Below are 25812 nucleotides of genomic sequence, written 5' to 3'. Positions count from 1 at the left end.
TACTCAAAAGATTTAATATGGACCAGTCTCACCCATTATCTAGTACATGGGCGTGAGATCACTTGTTTTGGACATTGATCCATTCAGTCCAAAGGTGGACGATAAAGAAGTCCATTTAGTCCTGAGATTGACGATGAATAAGTCTTGGTTTTAGACACTGATCTGATTGGTCCATAAGAAGGACGATGAAGAAGCCTTTGATTTTAGTTTATTTTATACTAACCAGCCCAAAGAGTGGTTATTTGGTTTTATTGATTTGTTTTCAGACATGTTATGTTTTACACATGGTGGTACACGCATATCACATCAACATCATCCAAGATTTCGTGTGTGTGTGTATTTGAGGTCGATGACTCAATATATTCGATTAGATTGTGGCATGGCCGATGGTAAAGAAGAACCAACTATCATGTTCGAGGACGAAGCATATTCTGCCTAAGATCTTCATCACCCACAGATTGCAGAAAATTGGAGAGGTCCAAGGGACCTTCAGTAATGTCCAAATCAGGGGGAGTAATGTGTGTTGTACTCTTTTTTTTCACTCTGGTTTTGTCCCAATTGGATTTTCCTAATAAGGTTTTAATGAGACAACATTAAAGCACATTATAAGCTCTAAACGGTTATGACATCCAAAAGAAAGTGTTATGAACCAGATTGTGGATGGATCATAACCAAAAGATTATGATTTGTAATCTTTTCATAAATCTATGACGGTGAAATCTCCTATATAAGGAACATCTATGTTATGAATAAAGATAGAATTTTCGATTATTTTTACAACCTTGATTTGATTATGCATATTAATTATTGTACTTATCCATAATAAGAACAAAACCTGTTCGGCAGAAGAAAAAAACTAAATTAGTTAATATTTTGTTTTAAAATAGCAAAAATATCTGTGGAGGACAAGTGGGAGAGAGGTATTTGAAATCCTCCGCTGTCGTACAGCCAAGAGAAGGAAAATTAAACATATAAAAGATCTAGGGGTCCAATCAGAAATCCAAATAAAGAACAAGGGCACATTTGTAAGCAAATAAATAAAAAAACTATATATAGCAGATTAACTTTTTAATCCTCCGCTCGTCGCCATTTTCTCATCTCAGCTCTTCCCTTTTCTTTTCTCTCTCTCAAGAAACAAAGCGAAGGAGAAAAATGAGAGAGATCCTCCATATCCAAGGCGGTCAATGTGGAAACCAGATCGGTGCCAAGTTCTGGGAAGTGATCTGCGGAGAGCACGGCATCGATCACACCGGCCAATACGTAGGCGACTCTCCTCTCCAGCTCGAACGCATCGATGTGTATTTCAACGAGGCGAGCGGGGGAAAGTACGTTCCACGCGCCGTTCTCATGGATCTGGAGCCTGGCACCATGGATTCGCTCAGATCTGGACCGTACGGACAGATCTTCCGTCCCGATAACTTCGTGTTTGGGCAGTCCGGCGCCGGGAACAACTGGGCGAAAGGTCACTACACGGAGGGCGCGGAGTTGATCGATTCCGTGCTTGATGTTGTGAGGAAGGAAGCTGAGAACAGCGACTGTCTACAAGGTGAGAAGATATCTCATTAGGTTTTGAATCTCGATCTAGGTTAAGATTGATTTCTTGCATATTGTTGATGCGTTGGTTTGGCTCTTTGGTATAATAGGTTTCCAGGTTTGTCACTCGTTGGGTGGAGGTACTGGATCTGGCATGGGGACGCTTCTCATCTCTAAGATAAGAGAGGAGTATCCAGACCGTATGATGATGACCTTCTCTGTGTTTCCTTCTCCTAAGGTCTCTGACACTGTTGTTGAGCCATACAATGCAACTCTCTCTGTGCATCAGCTTGTCGAAAACGCTGACGAGTGTATGGTTTTGGACAATGAGGCCCTCTACGATATCTGCTTCCGTACCCTCAAGCTTGCTAATCCCACATGTGAGTCAATTCTATAATTTTACAGATTCTTGTAATGTGGTTTTGAGTCTCCTGACTTGTTTTCTTTGTGATTCATTAGTTGGTGACCTTAACCACCTCATCTCGGCTACCATGAGTGGTGTCACATGCTGCCTTCGTTTCCCTGGTCAACTCAACTCCGACCTTAGGAAGCTTGCTGTGAACCTGATCCCTTTCCCGAGGCTCCACTTCTTCATGGTTGGTTTTGCTCCCTTGACGTCAAGAGGATCACAGCAGTACAGTGCCTTGAGTGTCCCTGAACTGACCCAGCAGATGTGGGATGCCAAGAACATGATGTGCGCTGCTGACCCTCGTCACGGACGTTACCTAACTGCGTCCGCTGTGTTCCGTGGGAAGCTTAGCACTAAGGAGGTCGATGAGCAGATGATGAACATTCAGAACAAAAACTCATCCTACTTTGTTGAATGGATCCCTAACAACGTCAAGTCCAGCGTCTGTGACATTGCACCAACGGGTTTGAAAATGGCGTCGACTTTCATCGGAAACTCAACTTCGATCCAGGAGATGTTCAGGCGTGTGAGCGAGCAGTTCACAGCTATGTTCAGGAGAAAGGCTTTCCTTCATTGGTACACAGGAGAAGGCATGGACGAGATGGAGTTCACGGAAGCAGAGAGTAACATGAATGATCTTGTTGCAGAGTATCAGCAGTACCAGGATGCTACAGCCGGTGAAGAAGAGTACGAGGAGGAAGAAGAGGAGTACGATGAGGCTTGAGATGCTATTCAATGCCTTCGTCTGATTCATAAGCTGTGTAAGTTGCAGTCGCGTTCTTCTCTTTGAGTTTCTTCTTTAAATATCTCCTTTTTTTCCTTCCGGTTTATGTTTGCTTTGTCCTTGAAACACAAACTCGTTCTGATTGTTAAAACGTTTGCGTGTATTGCTTTATTGTTTTTGTCAAATGAAAAATATTATTGCTTTTGTTCTTTCAAGTTTGGTGCTTTATTGTTACTCCCGATTACACTCCCGGGGTCTGTATATCACGTTCGCTGATTAATTACCAGTTCCAACTAGATCCTACTTTTCCTTAATTAAACTTGCATAAGAATAGCTCGGAGATGAGTTATCTTAAGTCCTGCTTCTCACAAAGTCTTGTGGATTATGATACACATGTAAAACGGTTCATCTTTCCGTTGTTTCCCTAGAGACAGCCTTATGTCCTCAAACGGAGATTTAGCTTTCAGGATTCTATCCATACGCGTCAGGAAGATCGCTAGGTTATTGTCAGGGTCCATTCTTATCAACCAATTCAACTCGGGTAGGCAGTGAAATTACTAATATGCGTTAATTGTCACCAACCAATAATGGTGCTCTGCGATTCCATAGTTATGAAGCTGTATGTGAACCTAAGCCACGTTTCCCTAGAAGTGACGATCTTGTTATTGGACGTCTTGCTAAAGAAGATGAAGCAACTATTTTCGCCACTGATGATGTCCTCGCTGCTCTTATATGCGCTCATTTAACGTGTTGGGAACAAGTTATTCTTTGATAAGAGAGATGGGCCACCGCCTGATTTGTTATCGGTTCACGAGACTTCTCAGGAGCCACTTCCTGAAGGCAAAGACGATATCAACTCTGCTCATTCTCTAGGCGTGGAGGCTGCTTTCATCAACCAGAGCTTTTTGCTCAGCAGGTTTTGGTTAAGAATGGAAAAAGGGAAACCCTTGATGAGCCAATCCTAAATGCTAATGAAGGGGAAGAGAATGCTTCTCTATTGCTTTATAGGTATAGGAGATGGAAACTTGATGATAATAATATGTATCTAGTTGCTAGGTGCGAGTTACAGAGCACTGTTGAACTAGATAACCACAAGTGTTTCCTCTCTTTGAGTGCTCTTAACGAGTTTGATCCGAAATACTCTGGTGTTGATTGGAAACAGAAGCTTGAGACTCAGAGAGGTGCGGTTTTAGCTAATAAGTTGAAGAACAATGGTAATAACTAATAAGTTAGCTAAATGGGCTGCACATGCTCTTTTGGCTTATGCGGGTGTGATGAAGATTTGTTTCGTTTCTAGGGTTCATCCTCGTGATCATATTAACATTGTGATATTATCAGTTTTGGGGGTATAGGCCGAAGGATTTCGCTGGCAGATTTATCTCAACACTTCAAACATGTGGGGTATTGTGAAGTCGATTGTTGATCTGTGTATGAAGCTGAGTGAAGGAAAGTATGCTTTGGTGAAGGATCCTTCGAAGCCTGAAGTTAGGATTTACGAGGTTCCAGCTGATGCTTTTGAGAATGATTATGTGGAAGAGCCTCTCCCTGATGATGAACAGGTTCAGCCACCTGAGGAGAACAACAATGCTGAAGCAGGAGCAGGAGCAGGAGCAGTGTCTAATGGAGCTTCTTCTAATAATGAAGCTGGGGAGGATAAGAAGCGTGAAGGTCAAGCCTGATTATGGTAAATGCCAAAGAGCTGTTTTGAGTTAAAGTTCCAAAGCAGTGCTCTTTTTGAAGAGCTAAAACGGGTACTTTGCTGGTTTGTTTTTTTATCTGAGAAAATAACATTAGTTCAAATAGTACACACAATATTTGCGTGATCGTGGCCTTGGTCCACATTACCTTTTCTTTATTAAAAGAAAACCTAATCCTATTATGAAAACGGCGGCGACGCCAATCTTCCACAGTTGCGGAGAATTTGCCTGGAGATAAAGCATTGAAATTAAAGAGATGATAGACATAAGCATTGAAAACTAAAGAGGCCAAAGTGAATAGCACACACTATGGTTTCACGAAGTAGACAGATCAAAGAAATTATTAATTAGAATCATTCAAAAGCCCATACGTTCTCCTTGCGAACAGCTGCTTCTTCTTCGGGCGTGAAATCGTTCTGAATTTTGAAGATCTCGCGAACATCCTCTGGTGTTTTGTCTTTAATGTAATCTGCAAGCGTCTGACATGAAAGATCGAGAAGGCCTGGGAGGTTGAGATAGTTAGCAGCCAGGATGAGCTCGGAGATGGTGTCCAGATCTACTTTCATGAACTCCGCTTTCCAAATCTTCAGTTTCTTCTTCGCCTCTTCGTCTTCATCAATCGGACCAGCTTCGACGTGGGTCTTGCAGTAGTCGATGACTTTGTCGAGGATTTTTCCGGTGACGTTCTGAAGCGGGATTGTTCCGGCACACCCGGCTTCGAGCATTTCAGCTATGGTGTGGGATTCGCGAGCTACTGCTTCGTCGATCTCGAAAGAATCGCCGTCGGAGCTGGTCAACACAATCTTGCCCGAAGACAAGCTTAGTTTCTCGGTTAAGCCGACCAGATTCTGGGCCATGTTTGATTAGAAGATTCTCGAACGGAAATGAGGAAATGATGACAGATTTGCTCTCTTTCTCTCTAGCTATTTAATAGGCTCGGATAAATTGGAAAGACCGAGATTTTTTTTTGTCAACCCAATTTCCATTAAATGGAAACATTGCCCAATGGGCATTACAGTTACAAGTGAAACCAAACTAAACCTTTTACAATAAAGCCCAATATTAAGCCCAACAGAGAAAATCTAAATGGATCAACAGAAAGACATTTGTCTTTTAACGTGTCTTGAACTAAGGCTGCCTTCGTGGACTCCACGTGTTGCACGAAGGGAAGAGGTTGCAGAGTCGCCAGAAACCGGCACCGACTCACTCTCTGGTGACCAGAGCTAATCCCCTCAGAAGCTTGATTCCACTTGATTGCTTTCCTCTCACCATCGCTTCTCAAAATCTCCATCTTCTTCATTGGATGTGACATATAGCAAGAAGCTTCAACCAATTTAATACAGCCGTTATTGAAATACCTACTCTATAGTAAGCTTCAACTCTTCTTGAGCTGGACCAAACTGTGAAGACAAACATGAAAAACTCAAATCTTTATCCCCTAAGAATACTTTGCCTAAATTTCAAAGAAACAAAGAATGATTTTATCAGGGAAAAAGATTTGAGGATAACCAATAGAGAAAAGAAATTTTGGAAAAGCATCCGGGATACGATGATTTCCGGTAAACCCACAAATACTTCAAAATGAAAAACGAGAGAAGAAGCTTTTCGGATATTATTAAATCAACCAAAAACATAGATAAATAAAGAACTTGAAGAACTGCTCTGCTTTTTTATTGATACACAACAAAATCACCTAAATAAGGAAAATCAACCAAAAACAGAGAGATTTGCTCTTTTTATTTTCCAAAACAATAAGGAAAATTAAAAAAAAAAGTGAAACAACAAAAACACCATGGTTTCCACTGGGCCAAGAAAGAACGAATAGAAAATAAACATTTAGAAATTAAAAAAAAAGTTTTTTTTTGGATTTATCAACCAATTATAATTTGCCATCTCACGTTTATTTTTTTTCTAAAAAAAAAAAATACTAATTTTTGCCAAGTTAACGCGGTCGGATTATTGCAATCCTTGTTTTGTAAATCTTCACCTTCCACATTAAACCAAACATAAAGGCTAATAAAATACTGCGATTTTTTCAAGTGTTTTAGAGTGTCCGAAACTAAAGCATAAAAATTGTCAATGTTTCAATTCAAAAAGGTAAATTGAGAAGAAGGTTGAAGTTGAGTATAAACATGTGCTTCAAGTATCTTTTCAAAATACTATTCATACATTCGTTTCGTTGTGGGCTCACCATATCAATTGTAAAAGTATGGCGTAATATACCATTGCTCATTTTTCTTTCGTCTCAAACAAATTCTTCAGCCATTTATTCTCTGTCAATTTATGCATGTTGACCATTTTACTCCATGCCAATAACCAATATTTTTCTTCTTCATGGTCATATACCCATTTTCCAAAATCCATGCCAAACTGGTCTTGTTCGTGAAATACACGATTCAAATTCTTTGCAGCATTTTGATAAGTATGTCAAACGCATAACCTATGTTTTGTCTCTGGAAACACCTTCACTATTGCATTCACCATTGCTACAGATTAGTCTGTAAAAACTATTTTGGGTTGTTTTCCAGACATTCCTCCGAGAAAAGTCTCAAAAAATCACTTAAAAGACTCAGTGGTTTCATCTTATAAAAGAGCAACTTCGAACACAACAGTTTGCTTGTGATGATTGACCCTGACAAATGGAGCAGGCGGTCTATCATAATCATTGGTCTTATAAGTTGTGTAAAAGCAAACAACATCTCCAAAAGAGATTGTAATCGCTTATAGACTGATCATCTGCCCAATAGATATTAGTGATCATATCGTCCTCATCAAGTTGCTTTGAATAAAAAAATGATGAATTATCTTCTTTCTTTTTCTGAAAGTATTCCAAAACCGCTCCAGCATCTCCCTTTACCATTGCTTCCATCCGCTTATGGAATATGTAATTGCAATAATCGTTCTAAAAAAAACCCAGATTTTCGCTACCCCCAACTTCCATGATCATCATTTTAACGGTTGCTTTTGCTGAATTTCCTGACATCTTGGCATCATCAACATGTTATTTTTGAGAGATAATTATTGCTCGATTTCCCTTTAAAAAATGTTTCATAAGTGTTCTCACTAAGTCATGGTTATGATTCGGCTCGAAAGACACAATCTTATATTATACGGTACACCGAACGTAGCAAACCATACGAACTTTATAACCACACCTTGTGATTGGTAGGGGAAAATCAGCTAATTCATACATCAACAAGGGTCAACGGTCCCGATCAGTACATAAACATGTTACCTGTGCGAAAACATATATCAACTAGTACAAAATTTAATTTTCATACGCGAACTTTCAAGATTTGATTTTGTCATACATTGACCTAATTTCCGTTAGTCAAACGTTGAGTTGTCGTTAACCAGTAACAGAAAATCAGCTAATTCCTACATCAACATGGACCAATGGTCCAGATCAATACATAAACACTTCACCTGTGCAAAAACATACATCACCTATGAACTTTCGAAATCTAGTTTTAACATACACTAAAGCTTGACATGCGCATCCGCGCGGATATTTGTTGTTAATTTTTTTATAAATTGTTTAGTGACATTCCTAAATATATAAAATTTTGTTCATTTTTATGTTCCTGCATATAAAAACCAAACCCACCAGGATCTGGAAACCACCAGAAAATTTATAATACTCGAACAAAGCATAATTTCAAAACCCATAAAAAATTCGATGTCCGAAAGAACCAATCCATACCCAACCGTATACCTGATATCCATATCTTAATGAAGTAGTTAAGAAGTATAAAAAAAGGTAAAAGATATAATAAAACACTTAAATATAGGTAAATTCTGTTTTATATTTCTATATAAGACATGATGTCAAATTATTTTGAAAAAATGCAATTAATAAAGTAGTTAAGTTGAGCGAAAATAAGGAAACAAAAGATGTAATAAATCTGTTGAAAATAATGTTAGTTTTATTTTGTACTTAAATTTAATAAAATAGATTTAGCTAATCTTTACTAGTCAAATAATACCGAAAATAAATTCTGTCACTTGTTGATTAAGTAAATTTTTTATTGTATTATGTGATAATTAAACCATAGTACGTAGTAATTGACAGAGAAATGAGAATGTTTAGCTTATCGAAGACAATCCATTTTCTCTTTGTTCAATTTTGTCTTCTTTCGTTTTCTCGGTGTTAGTGTTTTCTGTTGTCGAAAAAGTTGAAGAAAAAAATTAAAGAGAAAAGCTAACTAATGAATTATACGAGAAAGAAATCGTTTTACCTACATGATTTATTTTTCTCATTCAATTACTACGTAATACAGTTTAATTACCACATAATACAATGAAAACCTTACTTAATCAATACGTGACAAAAAATTTATATTCGATATTATTTGACTAGTGGAAATTAGGTAAATGTCAAGCTTTAGCGTATGTTAAAACCAGATTTCAAAAGTTCATTTATTGAATTTAAATTTTGTATTAGTTGATGTATGTTTTTGCACAAGTAAAGTGTTTATGTATTGATATGTATCATTGGTCCCTGTTGATGCAGGAATTAACCGATTTTCTATTACCGGTTAACAACAACTCAACGTTTGACTAATGGAAGTTAAGTCAATGTATGATAAAAATGTAGCATGAACTCTTTATGTATTCTCAAAAGAGTATATTGAAACCATGATTGCATGCATACTTGCTATAAGCTATATGCGAGTCTCTTCAGAACTAAACTCCATTCTGATACAAAATTCATCTTTCTTTTCATTCTCATTTTTTTTGCTTCTAGGATCAACATCTTTGGTTTCAAGTTGATCTTTTGTGTTGGCTATTTCATATTCTTCCTCAAATTCACTGACTGAAGTGTCGTTTTCACTGAGTTAAGCATCGTCTTCCTCGGCCAAAAACTTAACTAACTCTTTATTTAACAAACTGGAATCACCTGAGACTTGTAAACTATATCCACACTGACCACCAAAAACAGTTTCTTGACCACTTAATTGATTATTCTCCATTGCAATCTGCACTAACCATTTTAATATTATTATATTTATATTATAGGAGAGATGTAACCTAAATCTTTACTAAATTTACTATGTTTTCTTGAGCCAACCTCATCTTTCAATAAAAGAATAGACTTAACCTAAATAAACAATATCTAGTAAAACACATAACATCAAAATAATATAAAATTCTATGATCAAACCAGGATAAAATAATAGATAAAAGTCAAGGAAGAATGTGAAAACCACATAAACGTAACCTACGAATCCAAGGATGTATCTGTTAGAGATGAAATCAAAAATATTTTTGCTGAATTCATTAGTTTTTGAAAATTTGACGTAATTATAAAAAATCTAAGAACTCTAAATTTATGATTATATGGTGAGATATATAACAAACAATAATCAGAATTGATGTTAATTATGTCTCTATAACGACTTGACGTGATCTAAAAACATCAATTCAAAAACTTGAAAAAGAATAAAAGTTTAGCTCAGCGTAACAATGCAAAACGTAGCTCGAACCGTTAATCACGTTAAGAATTACTTGGGAGCAGGTTTCATACGATCAAAGTTCAAGAGGATTTACAAAACAAGGGTTACAATAATCCGAAGACGGCGTTAACAACATTTTCTGTTTTTTATCTTCTTTTTTTTTTGGCGAAAGCTACTATTTTTTTTTCTTAAAAGAAAAACTGAACGTGAAGTGGAAAATTATAATTGACTGGTGAACTTACAGTTTCATCTTAAAGGGTGAACCGAAGAAAAAATCGAAATAAAATAGTATGAATGAAAAAAATTATTTGTTCATTCTCAAATTTAACAAGGAATAGTTTTGTTCTATATTCATGTCCAAAAAATGGAATGAGAAAGAATAAGAAGAAAAAAATATTCTTTGTGAATGGTATATTTTTTTAGGAATGATAAACAATTCAATGTTCCTCTTCGTTCCTTTGTTACTGGTCGGAGCCAAAAAAGTTTAGCCCCAAATAGGCTTTAAATTTTCGGTTTTGCAGAATTTAAAAATCTATGCAATTTCTTTTCCAATTAGACCATTTAATTGTTAATCATTCTAAAATGATTAAGAATGAAGTACATGGAAAATGAGGAACAAGTTGTTATTCAAAATAATCAAGAAAACATTCATCATGTTACGAACCAAGGATACTATAGAGATTGAAGGAAGTAAAGCAACTACAAATAATAATTACTATTGTTGAAGAACTTTTTTTGTTTTGGATGCTATGGAAATGCAACCATAATTTCATCACAAAGAGGTAGAAGACAATTACTCCATAATTATTCCTCCATAGAAGACACATTCACTATTGGAATATGAAGCAATAGCCTTACGGCTGCCACCCTTGAGAATTGATATGTGTGATATACAAACTAAAGTCTATACCAGTAATCTTCAAAGGGGATGCCAAAGCATTGTATTATACCCTTAAGTCTATTGGAATAGAGAAATCCTAGGACAGTGAAGCTAGTACTACTAAAGCCAATAATAAGGTGTGATGTGATTTGATGTCTCAGTTACCACTCACGTGATAAACATCAGCACCTTAACTTGTTCATGTGAGTGAGAGTAAGTTTTCTTATGTGCCTAGGAAGTTTCTTGCGGAAATAGACCGTTTAGAAAAGACTGCTAGGATAATAGGTTTGGGCAAATTATCCGTTAAATTTGATTCGATCCATTATTCGTTTCGATTCAAAAAATCCGGATATCTGTTATGCTTCGAAGCAAAGAAAATAATAATATCTAATATTCGTAAGAAACAAATCAAATAGCAAATATCACTTTTAAAAATGTCAAATATCCTCTCCGATTCGTAGTAAATTGTAATAAAATTATGTATAAATAAGTTATTATATTTATATATATCATAAGTGTATAATAAGTTAATTTACTATTTGTTAGTGTTGGGCTGCTGAAGAAATTCAATACTTAACTTCTGCCAAATTTCAAGTCATTCAGATGAAATGATAGGAAAAACAATTGAAAAGAGTTTGCTGTTTTGGGTAATCGACAAAGTTTTTACCATTACAGTGGATAACACAAGTTCAAATGATTTAGGAGTGCGTTATATGCGAAGAAGTCTCTGATCAAGAGGAGGCTGTGTGCTAGATGGAGAGTTTCTTCATATGCGGTGTGGTGTACACATATTATGACTGATTGTTAAAGACGGATTAAAAGATGTAGAAGCTGTGATTTATCGGATCCATTTGGCTGTTCGTTATGTAAAATCTCCTCCAAGCAGATTGTCAAAGTTTAAGGAGTGTTTGGAACAACTGAAGCTTCCTACGAACTGTGGTATTTGCTTGGATGTGAAAACTATATGGAATTATACTTATTTGATGTTTGAGTCTGCCATTAAGGTAAGAAAAGCTTTTTATTTTTTGGAATTAAAAGACAGAGCTTATAAACATGAAATGACTGATAGCTTACCATCACATGTTGATTGGTCTTACACTGAGGGTCTCGTTCCATTCCTGCAATCACTTTATGAGACAATTGTGAAGATTTCTGGATCTCTTTACATCACGTCAAATGCTTACACGAAAGAGATCTTTGGTTTGTCTTTACTGATAATGAAGAGGGGCATGGATGGAACTAATTCCGTAAGAGAGAAAAACATGAAAAGTATTGGGGTAACATTGATAACATGAACATGATCATCTTTGTTGCAACTATACTTGATCCTTGATACAAGAGGAAGTGGGTTAAATGGTTGATTGATGAAATCTATTCAAAAGAAGAAGCTGTTTATCTATTGTCAAAGATCGATGATGCATTAGAGAAGATGTTTAAGCACTACAAGACTATCATTCCTGAAAATGTGGTGTCTTCTAGTAAAAGAGATGACAATTTTTATGAAGTTAATGTTCAAACGATTGGGAAGATTGGCTCTTGGATGACTTCAATGTACAAAAAACATAAAGAAAGTAAAGGGCATGCACCATCTGAATCAGAATTGGAAAGATATTTGGTTGATGATTGTGAAAATGATGAGGATGATGGTTTTGATATTTTATATTGGTGGAAGACTACAAGATCAAAGTACAAAGTACTCTTTTTAACGGCAAAAGATGTTCTAGCGGTCCCGATGTAAACAGTTGCGTCTGAATCTGCTTTTAGTGCTGGAAGTTGCGTACTTGATTCTTTTCATAATTCACTGAGTCCGAATATGGCTGAAGCTCTCATGTGCACACAGGACTGGATTCGACGTGAGAATCAAGCTCTTCTTGTGGAGGAAAGCATGGATGATATATTAGAACTAGAAGCTGGTATGTTCTGTTTTAATATCTAGTTTCTCAATCCATATTCTTATAGTTTATTGTTATTTTATTCTAATTTTTATATAATCCTCGTTGTTTAGAGCTGGAGCTGGAAAATATAACATCTTGTCACATGGTTGTCGATGACTGATTCTAACAACAGGTTTGAATACTAATTTTACCAAGTTATGGTTCATTTATATATATGTTATGCTCTACTTTTCAATTTGAATATGTTTTGTGTATGCAGGTTCCAAAGAAAGAGATAAGTGGATATTTAGGTTTTTGCGAAAATTTTTGATTTTGAAAAGCTACATAGAAAAGATTAGTTGATGATTAGCTTTTAGTGATTTTTTGGATGTACATAAACTATTTGAAAAAGATGAGCAGATGTTAACCTGCTGATATGTTGTAATATTTTGATGATATGTTTGTATGATTTATAAAATATGTGATAATTATTAATTTTCATTTTTCTACGAAGTAGAGTGGATAATTTGCGAATAACTAAAAAAATCACGAATATTTGAACTTTTGGATCTCTGTGTCCAGACCAAAGAATAAATGTGTAATACAGTGGGACATCATTTATATTATTAAAACTGAAGTACCTTTTGGTACTATTTGGAAACATGGATAGCAATATAAATGAATTTTTTTTTGAAAACATTGATAGCAGTAAAAAAAAAAGTACAATGTCTCTTTTTATTAATTTCATTAATATAATAAAATTAATTATCTTTCCATATTTTACTCAGTTTAACAATTTCATTATTTATGTTACCTTAAAAATACATCACATCATAATTATATTACCATAATAATAGTAATACATATTTTAATTTTTTAGTTAATCAACATTAACTTTGTGCCAATTATATAATAAAAAATCTAAAATAACTCGGGTTCACATATGGTTAAATGTTCGGTTTAGTTTGTTTTACTAAATTTTTTTATTTAAGTTTTAATCAGTGAAAAATTACATAGCCAAAAATATAATTCAAAAAAAATGTTTTTGTGAATAAAATAAAACTTAAATCAAAATAATAAAAATGTATTACATTTATTGTCACTTAATTTTCACTCCATATAATTATTTTATTAAATAAAAAACTCTTTCTATTTCATTTAATTCAGCTAAACACAAACAAAAAAAATCTTTTTATTAGTTTATAAAATCAATTAGGCATGAAGATTGGCTATCTATTGAGGTACATGTTGTTTATTTCGGGTATCGTGTTTTTTGTTTTAAAATATTGTAAATTTATGTGTGAGTTTTGAGTTGGGTCCTTCTGGATTTGGACGAGTTCGGTTCTGATGTATATGAACCTAAAAATATCTAAATAACAAATGTATTTGAAAATAGTTTGGATATTTGTACCAAAAATAATCATATTATCTGATTCGATCTAGGTCTTATGAATACAATTAGTTATATTATGACACATCTAAAATATATGACGCTAATTATGAAAAACAAATGTCAATGAATAAAAATGTGTTGGGGTTGAAAACGGTTACGACGAAGTTAACGTCCAAATCTCCGCAGAATACAAGTATGTCTTTCCGCAACAAATCTTGCTCGGTCAAGAAAACGTCACAACGTATGTTCCCGAGATAAAGCTTCGTTCGAATTCTTTTTAGATCAAACATAAGCCATCGGAAATATACCCAGACCAGCTACTGATAGGTCTGAGTATGACGATCAGAATACGGACGAACCAAGCTCGGTCATTACGCAACTACCGCACATGCACGCTGTCCGGTCGCTACGTAGCTACCGAGCTCGAACCAAGCTCGGTAGCTACGTAGCGACCGGAATAAGACTTCTCTTTGTTATTTTTTTACGATTTCTTATATTTTTTCGTTGTTATCTCGTGTTCTGATTGTTTGGCGTGTGGTATTAACAGATCTCCGGGACCTCTCGGAAATTAGAGTTTTCTTAATTTCCTAATTTAAACGGAAATCGACAATGCGAATTTTGGTTTCCAGAAAATATAAAAACAAATATCCGTGCGGATGCGTGGATCTATGTCAGGTATCGATTAACCGTACTGCTAGGGAACAACCTTCGTTACTGGTAAAAAAGAGAAAAGAAAATGAAAAGGAGAGAAAAGGTCGGTCAAAGCATAGAAGAGCTCAAGAGAAAACGCAAAACAAGTTGACACGTGTTATTTTAGTGACATATGTCAACTACGTGCCGCCAGCTGTGTTTACTGGCCCTATAAACTTATAGACATATGCGAAAGATGAGAACGACGACACTTCGAAAGTTTCAGACAAAACAAAAATATATTCAAATGCTAAATTGAGAAGAAATTGTTGTTGAGAAGAAATTGTTTCTCTGATTGATGAATATGGCGGCTATGCAACTGTCGAGCACAGCTTCTTGCGGTCTCTTTAGAGCTTTCCCTAAGAGCCGAGCTCCTCCCAGAACTCCTGCGGTGGTGATTGGTCGGAAAAATTCTCGTGTCATTTTTGCTTCATCGGTCAATAACCATTCTAAGGTAATTATTACATATACACATATAAAACAAATCGGTGCATCATCGGTGACTAGTTAATGATTCCCATTTTCTATACGATTTTTTTCACAGAAATTTTTTATATCTTAAGTTGGTGACTAGTTAATGATTCACACAACTTAAGATATAAAAAAATTTCTGTGAAAAAAATCGTATAGAAAATGGGAATCATTAACTAGTCACCGATGATGATTCCCATTTCCCATTTACACAAACAATTAGGTTTACACAAACAATTAGGTTATCATGTACGGGAAATTGTTTATATCTTGTCACCGTTAATGATTCCCGTTTCCCATTTACACAAACAATTAGGTTTCCAAAAACAATTAGGTTAACTTGTGTTACAAGAATGAAGGTTTTATTTTTTGAATAAGGCTTTACTTACAAGAAATCAAGTTGTAGATACTTTAACGGTTAATCAGTAGTTATGATTTTATTCCCCCTTCGTTTATCAGACGTATCTTTGAGTTATCGTTATTAACACAAGGTGAAACTTGAAACTTTCAAGAATGATTGTTCTGGTTTTACAGGGAAGAAACTATCCAGTAGAGAAAGCAAGAGACTCAAGGGCTGATTTGGCTAATGATTCACGGAAATGGAGAGATAAATCTGGCGAAGACTTAGAGGCTTGCAAAGAGCAAGCTAAGGACAAAGCTTATGATATGAAAGAGAAGACTAAGGACAAAGCTTATGATGTGAAAGAGAAGACGAAAGGTTATGCGGAAGAGAGTAAGGATAAAGTGAATGAAGGAGCGAGTAGAGCAGCTGATAAAGCTTACGAGACGAAAGAGAAGGCCAAGGACAAAGCTTATGATGTGAAAGAGAAGACGAAAGATTCTGCTGAAGAGACCAAGGATAGAGTGAACGAAGGAGCGAGCAGAGCAGCTGATAAAGCCTACGAGACGAAAGAGAAGGTTAAGGACAAAGCTTATGATGTGAAAGAGAAAACGAAAGATAAAGCGGAAGAGACTAAAAATAGAGCCAAGGAATATGCAGAGGATTCAAAGGAGAAAGCAGTGGATTTGGCTCAGGGGTTTAAGGAAAAGGCCCAAGATGTTGGGGAAAAGACTATGGAAACCGTGAAAGATGCGTGGGAGACGGCTAAGAGCACAGCTCAGAAGGTCACAGAGGCAGTGGTTGGGTCCGGTGAGGAGGCGGATAGGGCACGGCATGATGTTGACAAGGGCGTGGAAGATTTGTCGAAAAAAGCTAAGGAAAATTGGAAAGACGATGATAATGATCTAAAGGGGTTCTAAGATCATCAATATATATGATGATCTAAAAGTGTTCCTCTTTGTGTTTAAAGTTTTCTGTTTCAGAACTTTGACAGTATGTTTTTAGAGTCTTTTACAGCGCTGTTCTAGGTTTGAGATTGATCTGTAAAGAAAATCATGTGATCGTCAAAGACTGGGTCTAAATCTTACTTCATAGGTTAAGGAGTCATGAATAAGAGAGAATAATATTTGACTGTTGTTACATGTTTACTTTACACCCAAGTAAAGAAACTTCAAGTGTGGTTGGTTCTGTTGGTCTTGGCTTGTAGATTTAAGGGAAAATATATACCTCTAAATTGTTGAACTTTTCCTTTTATTAAAACAAAAACCAAGAACCAATCCAAAAACTGCAAACAATCATCCTCTAGCATTTCATGTTTCTTTTCTCTCTCTCAAGATGGAGCAATGCTTCTTCCTGATTTTACTTTAAGGAACAAGGAATATGTATGCAATAAAATAAGAAAATATTTTGTTCTGATAAAAATAAAGGCAATCTTTAATTGTTGTATATGCAAAGAATATATATAAAAAAGTGGAAACAAAATCTTTTTTGACATTCTTGAAAGCTTCAGTCTCACTTATATCCAAAGGAAACGGACAAATTTTCGCAAGAGACCAGCTCGCGAATTTGCTATTTGAATTGATTGTCACGTGTCCAAAGTTGTTAAGACTGGTTAGTTAAACTGGTGGATAACTGATTTGGTTTCCGTTTGTGTCAGTGTAACACCGGTTATTTTGGTGCAAATCTTGGAGGAAAAATATCAATAAAATATTGATATGGTGGTTCACTTCTCATAGTTATACATTTCAATAAACCAAAGGGATGAGCTCAATCTCTTTGACCTGACCAATTCAAATAACACCAAACCCGGATCGTGTTAAGTATTTAAAGGAGGGACATGAACATATGATCTCTCTAAGCAAAATAAAAATGGGCGTCCTTGAAAACCTCTGGGACGACGTCGTGGCTGGTCCTCAACCTGAAGCCCGTGGCCGTGGCCATCTCAGGCGAATCTCCACCGGTTTAACTGGCCTGAACAATACCAAAGGTAAATTGAAACATTTGAGATTTGAGTATGATATTATGATGTTTTATAATTCTCATATACATATACATATATATATATATATATATATATATATATATTTTTTATTATTTATATGTGTTCTTAGAAGGAACAATGGCGGGCGGATCGGTGTCTTTACCGGCGAGTCCGGGTACTCCAGTCACACCGAGCTCTGGGCGGAAAGTGGACGTGTGGAGAAGTGTGTTTCATCCGGCAAGTAATGTGACCACAAGGGAGATTGGTGCTAATGTCTTTGATAAACCTTCTCATCCTAATTCTCCCACAGTTTACGACTGGTAAGTAAATATAGTAACATTTCATAATTTAAATTCAATTTGTTAACGATCTTGATTTCCTTGTACGAGCAAAGAATTAGAATTACAATTTTTGGGAGATATTCCAGCATACGTTGGTTTCGGTTTGAATGCTTAGAAAAATAACATAGTTGTGGACCTTGTGGTTGTATGTTGTTGCATGTACAGGATGTACAGCAGCGAAACCAGGAGCAAGCACCGTTAAAGCTTGCTGTTATCAACGGATCGTCAAATTAAAATAAGCCAAGACTCATAAAATTAAGTGGTTACTATTTCAAGATGATTAATAATCAGTTGAGTTAGCCATATGATTGGTGTTTAAATAAATTGTTAAAGCTTTTGTGCTTTTTTTTTTTGGCGTTGTTGCAATGTTGCCTCTCTACTTTTCAACATAAAAATCAAAACACCAAATATGTCAAGCCAATCAATAACGTTTTACGATTTACAAGCATATTTGACATGAATTATAATACAAAAGTCTTTTTTTTTTGTCATGATTATATTTTCTAAATTTGATGATACAAAAACGTCTCTCAGGTTTGAAAACAGGGTCTTACGAAAAGGATGTCATCTAATCGGTCCAGTTTAAATTTTCTGTATAGCATCATAAAAACCAACTATAAATGTCCTTAGACTCTAGGTACTTGAACTGTGGTAAAGTGCCTGTTTACAGCTTCGTCTGTTCTTGGGAATGTAATGAGCCATTCCGATTTATTGAAAGCATCTGAAATAAAAATATTGTAGAGAAACTGAAGCTGCTCATGCCCCCCCCCCCCAAGCTTTCGTAGTTTTTGTGAAAAAATTCGTTTGTATTATCTTACTTTCCGGTTTTGGCGAGAAAACATATTTTTGCGGTGGAAAAACTCATTTTTGCGGTTTTAGCGGGAAACTCTGTTTTGTTATTTTGATGGAAAACTCGTTGAAGATTCGTTTTTGTGGTTTTAGCGAGAAAACTTGCTTTGACGTGAAAACTCATTTTTTGCGTTTTTTCTGTTCTACTATTTTGGTAGGAAAACCCGATTATGCAATTTTAGTGGAAAAATCTTTCTTTTTTATTGCGATTTTGATAGAAAAACTTAGTTTTGCGGTTTTAGTAGAAAAACTCGTTCTACGTGGTTTTTGCATGAATTTTTGTGTGGCTTTAACGGAAAAAGCATAATTATTTAGTTTTGAAGGCAAATCCAATTTTCGCAATTTTATTTTTGTTTTGGTGGGATAACTTATTTTTTCCGATTTGGTGGTGGACTTTTAGTTTTAGTTTATCTTTTAGTGATGTATAAAACTGTGTGAAGAAAAAAATAAATGGGCTAAGTTTGAGCCTTGTTAAGTCCAAAAGTTAATTATATCCTACTAACTTTTAGTCATGTTATAAAATTCGGGATTATTGATATCTTGCATATTTGCATTGTTTTAAGCTTCCATTTTGTACATAATGATCATATAGATTAGGAGTTTAGCATCTTTAGGATCCATTTTGCATTCATATGTCTTAATCAGATAATGAGTATCCTATGGAGCAATCAGAGGTGTTTAGAAGCATTGTGATCCAAAAAGAGATGAAGAATGAAGATTGATCAATCATAAGGCGATCGACGCGGGTAGCAGCACCCCGAGTCCACTGACCCGCGTCACCGAAAGATCAACTCGAGAAGTCACGCGGGAAGGATCACGCGGGGTCGAGTACCCGCTCGCACGGGCTAGAAGAATCATCGCGGTCCGACGCGGGGAAAGGCGACGCGGGTGATCCCCATCTTCCCCTATCCGCATTGCCGAAGTGTTTGTCGAGGAGTAACGCGGGTGAAGCAGCGCGGGATCACTCACCCGCTCGCACGAAGAAAGAGCATCGTCGAAGGTCCAACGCGGGGAGGATGACGCGGGTTGGTGTCGATCGTCTCAACCCGCGTCACGAAGAGAAGGAATCGATAGAGTCACGCAGGACGGAGCCACGCGGGATCGCCTACCCGGGCGCATGACGGAGAAGTCTCGACGACGGTCCGACGCGGGTTGGCTGACGCGGGATGTGCCCGTCCATTTCTACCCGCGTCGACGCATTATCTTATTCGAAATGTTAATGTTTTTTAAGGGCTTTTAAGACTTTTTAATGAAAACCATTAGGTTTTCCAAAGACATATAAATACTCTTGTAATCCTAAAGTTAGGGGATCTGTTTTGTTTTCTCTAATCACAAAGAACTTTTAGGTGAAAGATCTTATCTTGATAATTTTCTCTTGTGATTGCTTGATTATTGGGATCACTAATCATGATTAGCACCAAATCATCATTGATTTTTGGGCTCATCATGAAGAGTAGTGAGTAGTCATCTTTGAATTCATGTGTTAGGGAGACTAAGGGTGATTAAGCTAGATCTAAGGTGTTTTAGTATAGATCCATCTTGTTCCTTGCTAGTAGAGTGCTTTTAATGCAACTCTAGAGTTGGCCTCTCTAAAGTTGAGCTCTAGGCATTTCATGCCTTAAAGGTGTTTGATGAAATGCCTGAACCAACTCTCCTAAGCTTTTAACATTATTTACCAAAGAGATTTGTTGTTAAAGGTGTTAAGATGGCTAGTAGACTTGAGATTAATGATTACTTAGATAACATTCAACCAAAGAGATTTGATGCTTGAGTTATCTTTGTAAATGAACATTCATCTAGAGATAGAGTTTGTTTAAGATGGTGTCTAGGTTTAAGGTAGATAGATTGGTTGAAAGTTAACATCTTTAGATTGAAACTTGATCACCCAAGGTCAATTCCTTTAGCCCACGAGTTCTCTTATCTCATAAGAAAAAAATCTGTGTCCTTTATTGCAATTTAGTAGTATTCTAGTTAAAAAAATCATCTCACCAATTGATAGCACTTAGATTAAGCATGGTCTTGCATTCTCTTTGCTTTAGAATCACTTAGAACTGGTTTGACATCCTTTATTCTACAACATTTGATTAGGAGCCTTGAAACTCCTATCATCAAATTGGCGCCGTTGCCAAATTCTAAGTTGATTGTGACATTGGGATTTAGTCATCTGCTTGAGACTAAGTCAATTTTTGTTTAATTGTGTTATTGCTTTTCTTTCTTTTTTCTCCCTTTGGATTTCAGGTGTATGAACACAAGGAGCAGAGGTCCAACAAACCTAGTTCCAAGAGTTGACGACATTAGAGCACTTGAGAGGGAGATTGCAAGACAGATAAGAGAAGTAGAGCAACAAGCTCATTTGCAAAGGTTGGGGTTTGATATGGAGAATCTGCCTCAAGATGGTGATGCCCAAGGAGGCATTGATCCAAGAGATGATCACCTTCGACTACAGCGCCAGCCACAACATCCACCGCGCAAAGCTCGCGCCATTGGAGCCTATGATTAACCTCACATTAATGGTCATAGGTTAGGAATCAGAGCACCACCAGTGGAGAACAACAACTTCGAGATCAAGTCAGGGCTGCTCAACACCATAGAGAACAACAAGTATCATGGTCTTGCTTCTGAAGACCCTTTTGATCACTTGTACAAGTTTGATAAGTATTATGGCTTGTCCAAGACAAATGGTGTTTCTGAAGATGCCTTCAAGTTGAAGTTGTTCCCTTTCTCTTTGGGAGACAAGACACACCAGTGGGAGAAGACTCTTTCAAGTGACATTGTCACCACTTGGGAAGAGTGTAAGAGAGCTTTCCTAGACAAGTTCTTCTCTACTTCAAGGACAGCTAAGATCAGGAACGAAATCTCTGGGTTTCAACAGAAAGGTCTAGAGAGTTTCAGTGAAGCATGGGAGAGGTTCAAGGGCTATTGGTCTCAGTGCCCTCATCATGGTTTCAGCAAGGAGAGTTTGCTTAGCACCTTCTACAGAGGAGCTCTACCACTGTGCAGAAACAGGTTTGACACTGCCAGCAATGGTTTCTTCTTGGGGAGAACCGAGGAAGAGGCAGAGGAACTGGTAGAGAACATGGCTAAGAGTGACTCGGTCTACCGTGAGGAGCATGATAGGGTCAACAGAAGTGATGATCAATAGACAAAGAAAGAGATCAAGTCCTTGCAAGAGAAGATGGACTTGCTTCTTTCCAACCAAGCTAAGCAAGAGCAGATGAACTTTGTGGGTGATCCTATTCAAGAGGTTCCTCCCAAGATCAATGAGGTTGATGGTTTGGAAGGCTAAGAAGAGATGTGCTTCATCAACAACAATGGTTCTTGGTACAGGAAGGAGCCTAACTTTCAATACAACAACTACCAGCAAAGGTCCTACTCTAACAACCAGCAAGGAGGATACCAACAAAAGCAAAACACTCAGCAAGGGAGCTATCAACCTAGACAAAACACCCCTCCTGGTTTTAACAATAACAACAATCAGTCTACTCAGGCTCAAGGAAGTTCTTCCCAAGCTCCAGCTTCAGATACAAGTGTGGATGCAATGTTCAAAAAACTTTTGGATTTTCAGGCAAAGAATGAGAAGACAATGGGGTATGAGTTCAAGAACATTCACTCAAAGATTGATGGAAGCTACAATGAGGTCAACAACAAGATCAGATATTTGGAGAACCAGTTTGCTTCAATGAATTCTCAACCAAGTCGCCAACAAGGGCATTACCTGGAAAGGCTAGAGCAAAATCCCAAGGAAACTATGAAAGCAATCACCCTACGGAGTGGTAAACAGTTATCTCCAAGAATTCTCACCAAGGATGGTGAAAAGCAATGTGGGGAAGTGGCTATCAACATTGATGATGAAGTGGTGATTGTAGATGAGAAGGTTGATGAATAAATTCTAGAAAAGATTGTTGAAGCTAAGGGTAAAGGAAAGGTTGGAGAAGAGAAGAGGACAGTGAAACATGGTGAAACTGCTACTCCAACAAAGGAATCCTCTTTTGTTCCTCCTCCCTATGAGCCAAAGCTACGATTCCCTGGGAGATTCAAAAGACAGCTATTGGAGAAGTACAAGGCACTCTTTGAGAAACAAATGAGTGAAGTTCAGGTCACAATGCCCATCAATGATGCTTTTATGTTGGTTCCTCAATACAACAAATTCTTGAAAGATGTTGTAGCTGCAAAGAAGAAAGAGATTGGGGGCATGATGATCCTTACCCACGAGTGCAGTGCCATTATCCAGAGGTTAGATGTTCCAAGGAAGCTAGTGGATCAAGGATGTTTCACCTTACCTTGTGCTCTAGGACCCATGGTGTTTGAACGGTGTCTGTGCAATCTTGGGGCTAGTGTCAGCTTGATGCCTTTGTCTATTGCAAAGAAGCTTGGATTTACTCAATACACGAAGTGTAAACTCTCTTTGGTGTTGGCTGATAGATCAGTGAAGATTCATGTTGGTATTTTAGAAGACCTTCCCCTGATGGTTGGTAACTTTGAGATCCCTACTGATTTTGTTGTGTTGGAGATGGGGGAGGAAGCCCAAGACCCTTTGATCCTTGGAAGACCATTCTTAGCCACAGCAGGAGCTATTGTGAATGTTAGACAAGGAAAAATTGATCTTCATCTTGGACAAGAGAACATTCTCCACTTTGACATCAATGAAGTGATGAAGAAGCCAACCATCCAGAACCAAGTTTTCTACATTGATGAAATGGATGCTCTAGCTGATGAGCTTCTAGAGGAGTTGGCACTTGAAGACTCTCTACAGCATGCTTTAACAATTGAGAAAGAAGTCCAAGTGATTGAGAACAAGGAAAGTGATGCCTATGTGAAAATGCTGGATTCTCACAAGGAGATTAGTGTTGAAGGTCAGAATGAAGAGCTTACATATGAGGCTCACCATGCTTCCTCGGCCACTCAACAAGAGAACCCCCAAGAGGATGATTGGAGTGAACTCAAGGCACCAAAAGTGGAGCTTAAACCTCTTCCCCATGGTGTAAGGTATGCTTTCCTTGGCCCTAATGAAACTTACCCTGTCATAGTGAGTAGTGAGCTTAGTGAAGATGAATTGTCTAAACATTTGAATGAACTTAAAAAGTATAGAAAGACAAAAGGCTACTCACTAGATGATATTAAAGGGATATCACCTTCTTTATGCATGCATAGGATACATCTAGAGGATGAATCTATGACTTCTATAGAACATCAAAGAAGGTTGAATCCCAACTTGAAAAATGTTGTTAAGAAAGAGATTCTGAAACTCTTAGATGCAGGAGTAATATATCCTATTTCGGATAGCAAATGGGTGTCTCCTGTGCATGTTGTCCCAAAGAAGGGAGGAATTACTGTGGTAAAAAATGATAAGGATAAACTAATACCAACAAGAACAATAACATGACATAGGATGTGCATAGATTATCAAAAACTTAACTCAGCATCTAGAAAAGATCATTTTTCATTGCCATTCATTGATCAAATGCTAGAGAGACTTGCAAATCATCCCTATTATTGTCTTCTTGATGGGTATTCAGGGTTTTTCTAAATATTTTCTAAATATCCATACATCCAAATGATCAAGAGAAAACGATGAAAAACCCCATACATCCAAATGATCAAGAGAAAACGACTTTCACATGCCCTTATGGTACCTTTGCTTATCGAATGATGCCATTTGGGCTATGTAATGCTCCAGCCACTTTCCAAAGATGCATGATGTCTATTTTCTCTGATCTTATAGAGGATGTTTTGGAGGTATTTATGGATGACTTCTCTGTCTACGGATCTTCGTTTTCTGGTTGTTTGTCCAATCTTAGCAGGGTCCTCAAGAGATGTGAAGAGACAAACCTTGTGCTGAATTGGGAGAAATGTCACTTCATGGTTAAGGAAGGGATTGTGCTTGGACACAAGATTTCAGAAAGGGGGATTGAGGTATACAAGGCCAAGATCGAAGTGATGATTGGATTATCTCCACCAAAGACGGTTAAAGACATTAGAAGCTTCCTTGGTCATGCTGGATTCTATAGAAGATTCATCCAAGACTTCTCAATGATAGCAAGGCCAATGACTAAGCTTTTATGCAAGGAAGCTGCATTCAACTTTGATTGGGAATGTCTGGAAGCATTCAGGAAGTTGAAAGACAAGCTGGTTAGTGCTCCCATTGTGCAGCCACCAGATTGGGATCTCCCTTTTGAGATCATGTGTGATGCTAGTGACTATGATGTGGGAGCTGTTCTTGGTCAAAAGAAGGACAAGAAGACTCATGTGATCTACTATGCGAGTAAAACTCTTGATGAAGCCCAAATGAAGTATGCTACAACTGAGAAGGAGCTGCTAGCCATTGTCTATGCCTTTGAGAAGTTCAGAAGCTACTCGGTTGGGTCAAAAGTCATAGTCTACACTGATCATGCTGCTTTGAGACATCTCATGGCCAAAAAGGATGCTAAGCCAAGACTGTTGAGGTGGATCTTGCTTCTACAAGAGTTTGACCTTGAGATCAAAGACAAGCCAGAAGTCGAGAATGGTGTAGCTGATCACTTGTCTAGACTGAAAATTGATAGTGGGATCCCTATTGATGAAGGGCTTCCAGAGGAACAGATCATGGCAATTGGAGCAGTGGTAGCGGTTTGTGAAACTGGAAAGAAGTTTGAAGAGGCGAAGGCAACTGAAGAGAAAGGTCCTTGGTATGCTGATCAGGTGAACTACTTAGCTTGTGGAAGAGAGCCAATGGGTCTTGACGGATATGCCAAGAAGAAGTTCTACAAAGATGTGAAGAGATACTATTGGGATGAACCTTACCTCTACATCCTTTGTAGAGATCAACTCTATAGAAGAGTAGTAGCTGAAGAAGAAGTTGAAGGTAGCTGAAGAAGAAATTGAAGGGATTCTCACACACTGTCATGGATCATCTTACGGAGGTCATTTCGCTACTTTCAAGACTGTCTCAAAGGTGTTACAAGTTGGGTTTTGGTGGCCTCATATGTTCAAGGACACTCAAGACTTTGTATCTAGGTGTGATTCATGCCAAAGAAGAGGGAACATCACCAAAAGGAATGAGATGCCTCAAAACCCAATTCTAGAAGTGGAGGTGTTTGACGTGTGGGGTATTGATTTCATGGGACCATTCCCATCTTTTGGCAACAAATACATCCTTGTACCTGTTGACTATGTCTCAAAGTGGGTAGAAGCTGTA

The 25812-nt window shown here is 37.2% G+C and overlaps 4 protein-coding genes, 1 non-coding gene and 1 pseudogene across 5 annotated transcripts; 4 read left to right on the top strand and 2 right to left on the bottom strand.

Annotated features, from left to right (window-relative positions):
* The first annotated feature begins 1018 nt into the window (after positions 1-1018).
* Positions 1019-2868, top strand: LOC106389898 (tubulin beta-4 chain). The gene is made up of 3 exons (XM_013830250.3): positions 1019-1546; positions 1644-1913; positions 1993-2868. Exons 1-3 carry the CDS (start codon positions 1153-1155, stop codon positions 2664-2666), a joined length of 1338 nt encoding a protein of 445 aa, XP_013685704.1. The 5' UTR covers positions 1019-1152; the 3' UTR covers positions 2667-2868.
* Positions 2869-3104: 236 nt separating this feature from the next.
* On the top strand, positions 3105-4345 carry LOC106384715 (annotated as a pseudogene).
* An 84-nt stretch (positions 4346-4429) lies between these two features.
* On the bottom strand, positions 4430-5275 carry LOC106389899 (SKP1-like protein 18). The gene is made up of 2 exons (XM_013830251.3): positions 4735-5275; positions 4430-4591 (listed from the first exon to the last, which is right to left on the bottom strand). The coding sequence occupies exons 1-2, from the start codon at positions 5218-5220 to the stop codon at positions 4508-4510; spliced, it is 570 nt and encodes a 189-aa protein (XP_013685705.1). The 5' UTR covers positions 5221-5275; the 3' UTR covers positions 4430-4507.
* Positions 5276-14848: 9573 nt separating this feature from the next.
* On the top strand, positions 14849-16655 carry LOC106389900 (late embryogenesis abundant protein 1-like). The gene is made up of 2 exons (XM_013830252.3): positions 14849-15110; positions 15662-16655. Exons 1-2 carry the CDS (start codon positions 14955-14957, stop codon positions 16385-16387), a joined length of 882 nt encoding a protein of 293 aa, XP_013685706.1. The 5' UTR covers positions 14849-14954; the 3' UTR covers positions 16388-16655.
* A 592-nt stretch (positions 16656-17247) lies between these two features.
* Positions 17248-18258, top strand: LOC125581707 (dormancy-associated protein homolog 2). The gene is made up of 3 exons (XM_048747612.1): positions 17248-17454; positions 17579-17768; positions 17955-18258. Exons 1-3 carry the CDS (start codon positions 17313-17315, stop codon positions 17989-17991), a joined length of 369 nt encoding a protein of 122 aa, XP_048603569.1. The 5' UTR covers positions 17248-17312; the 3' UTR covers positions 17992-18258.
* Positions 18259-21477: 3219 nt separating this feature from the next.
* Positions 21478-21584, bottom strand: LOC125582556. Its single transcript, XR_007320013.1, has one exon. It is a non-coding gene; the product is annotated as a small nucleolar RNA R71 (small nucleolar RNA).
* Positions 21585-25812: the final 4228 nt, after the last annotated feature.

This window comes from Brassica napus, chromosome C2, assembly GCF_020379485.1.
Source record: "Brassica napus cultivar Da-Ae chromosome C2, Da-Ae, whole genome shotgun sequence".
Classification (NCBI taxonomy): domain Eukaryota; kingdom Viridiplantae; phylum Streptophyta; class Magnoliopsida; order Brassicales; family Brassicaceae; genus Brassica; species Brassica napus.
Note: the sequence above shows the minus strand (reverse complement) of the source record. Positions and strands in the feature narration are given on the sequence as shown.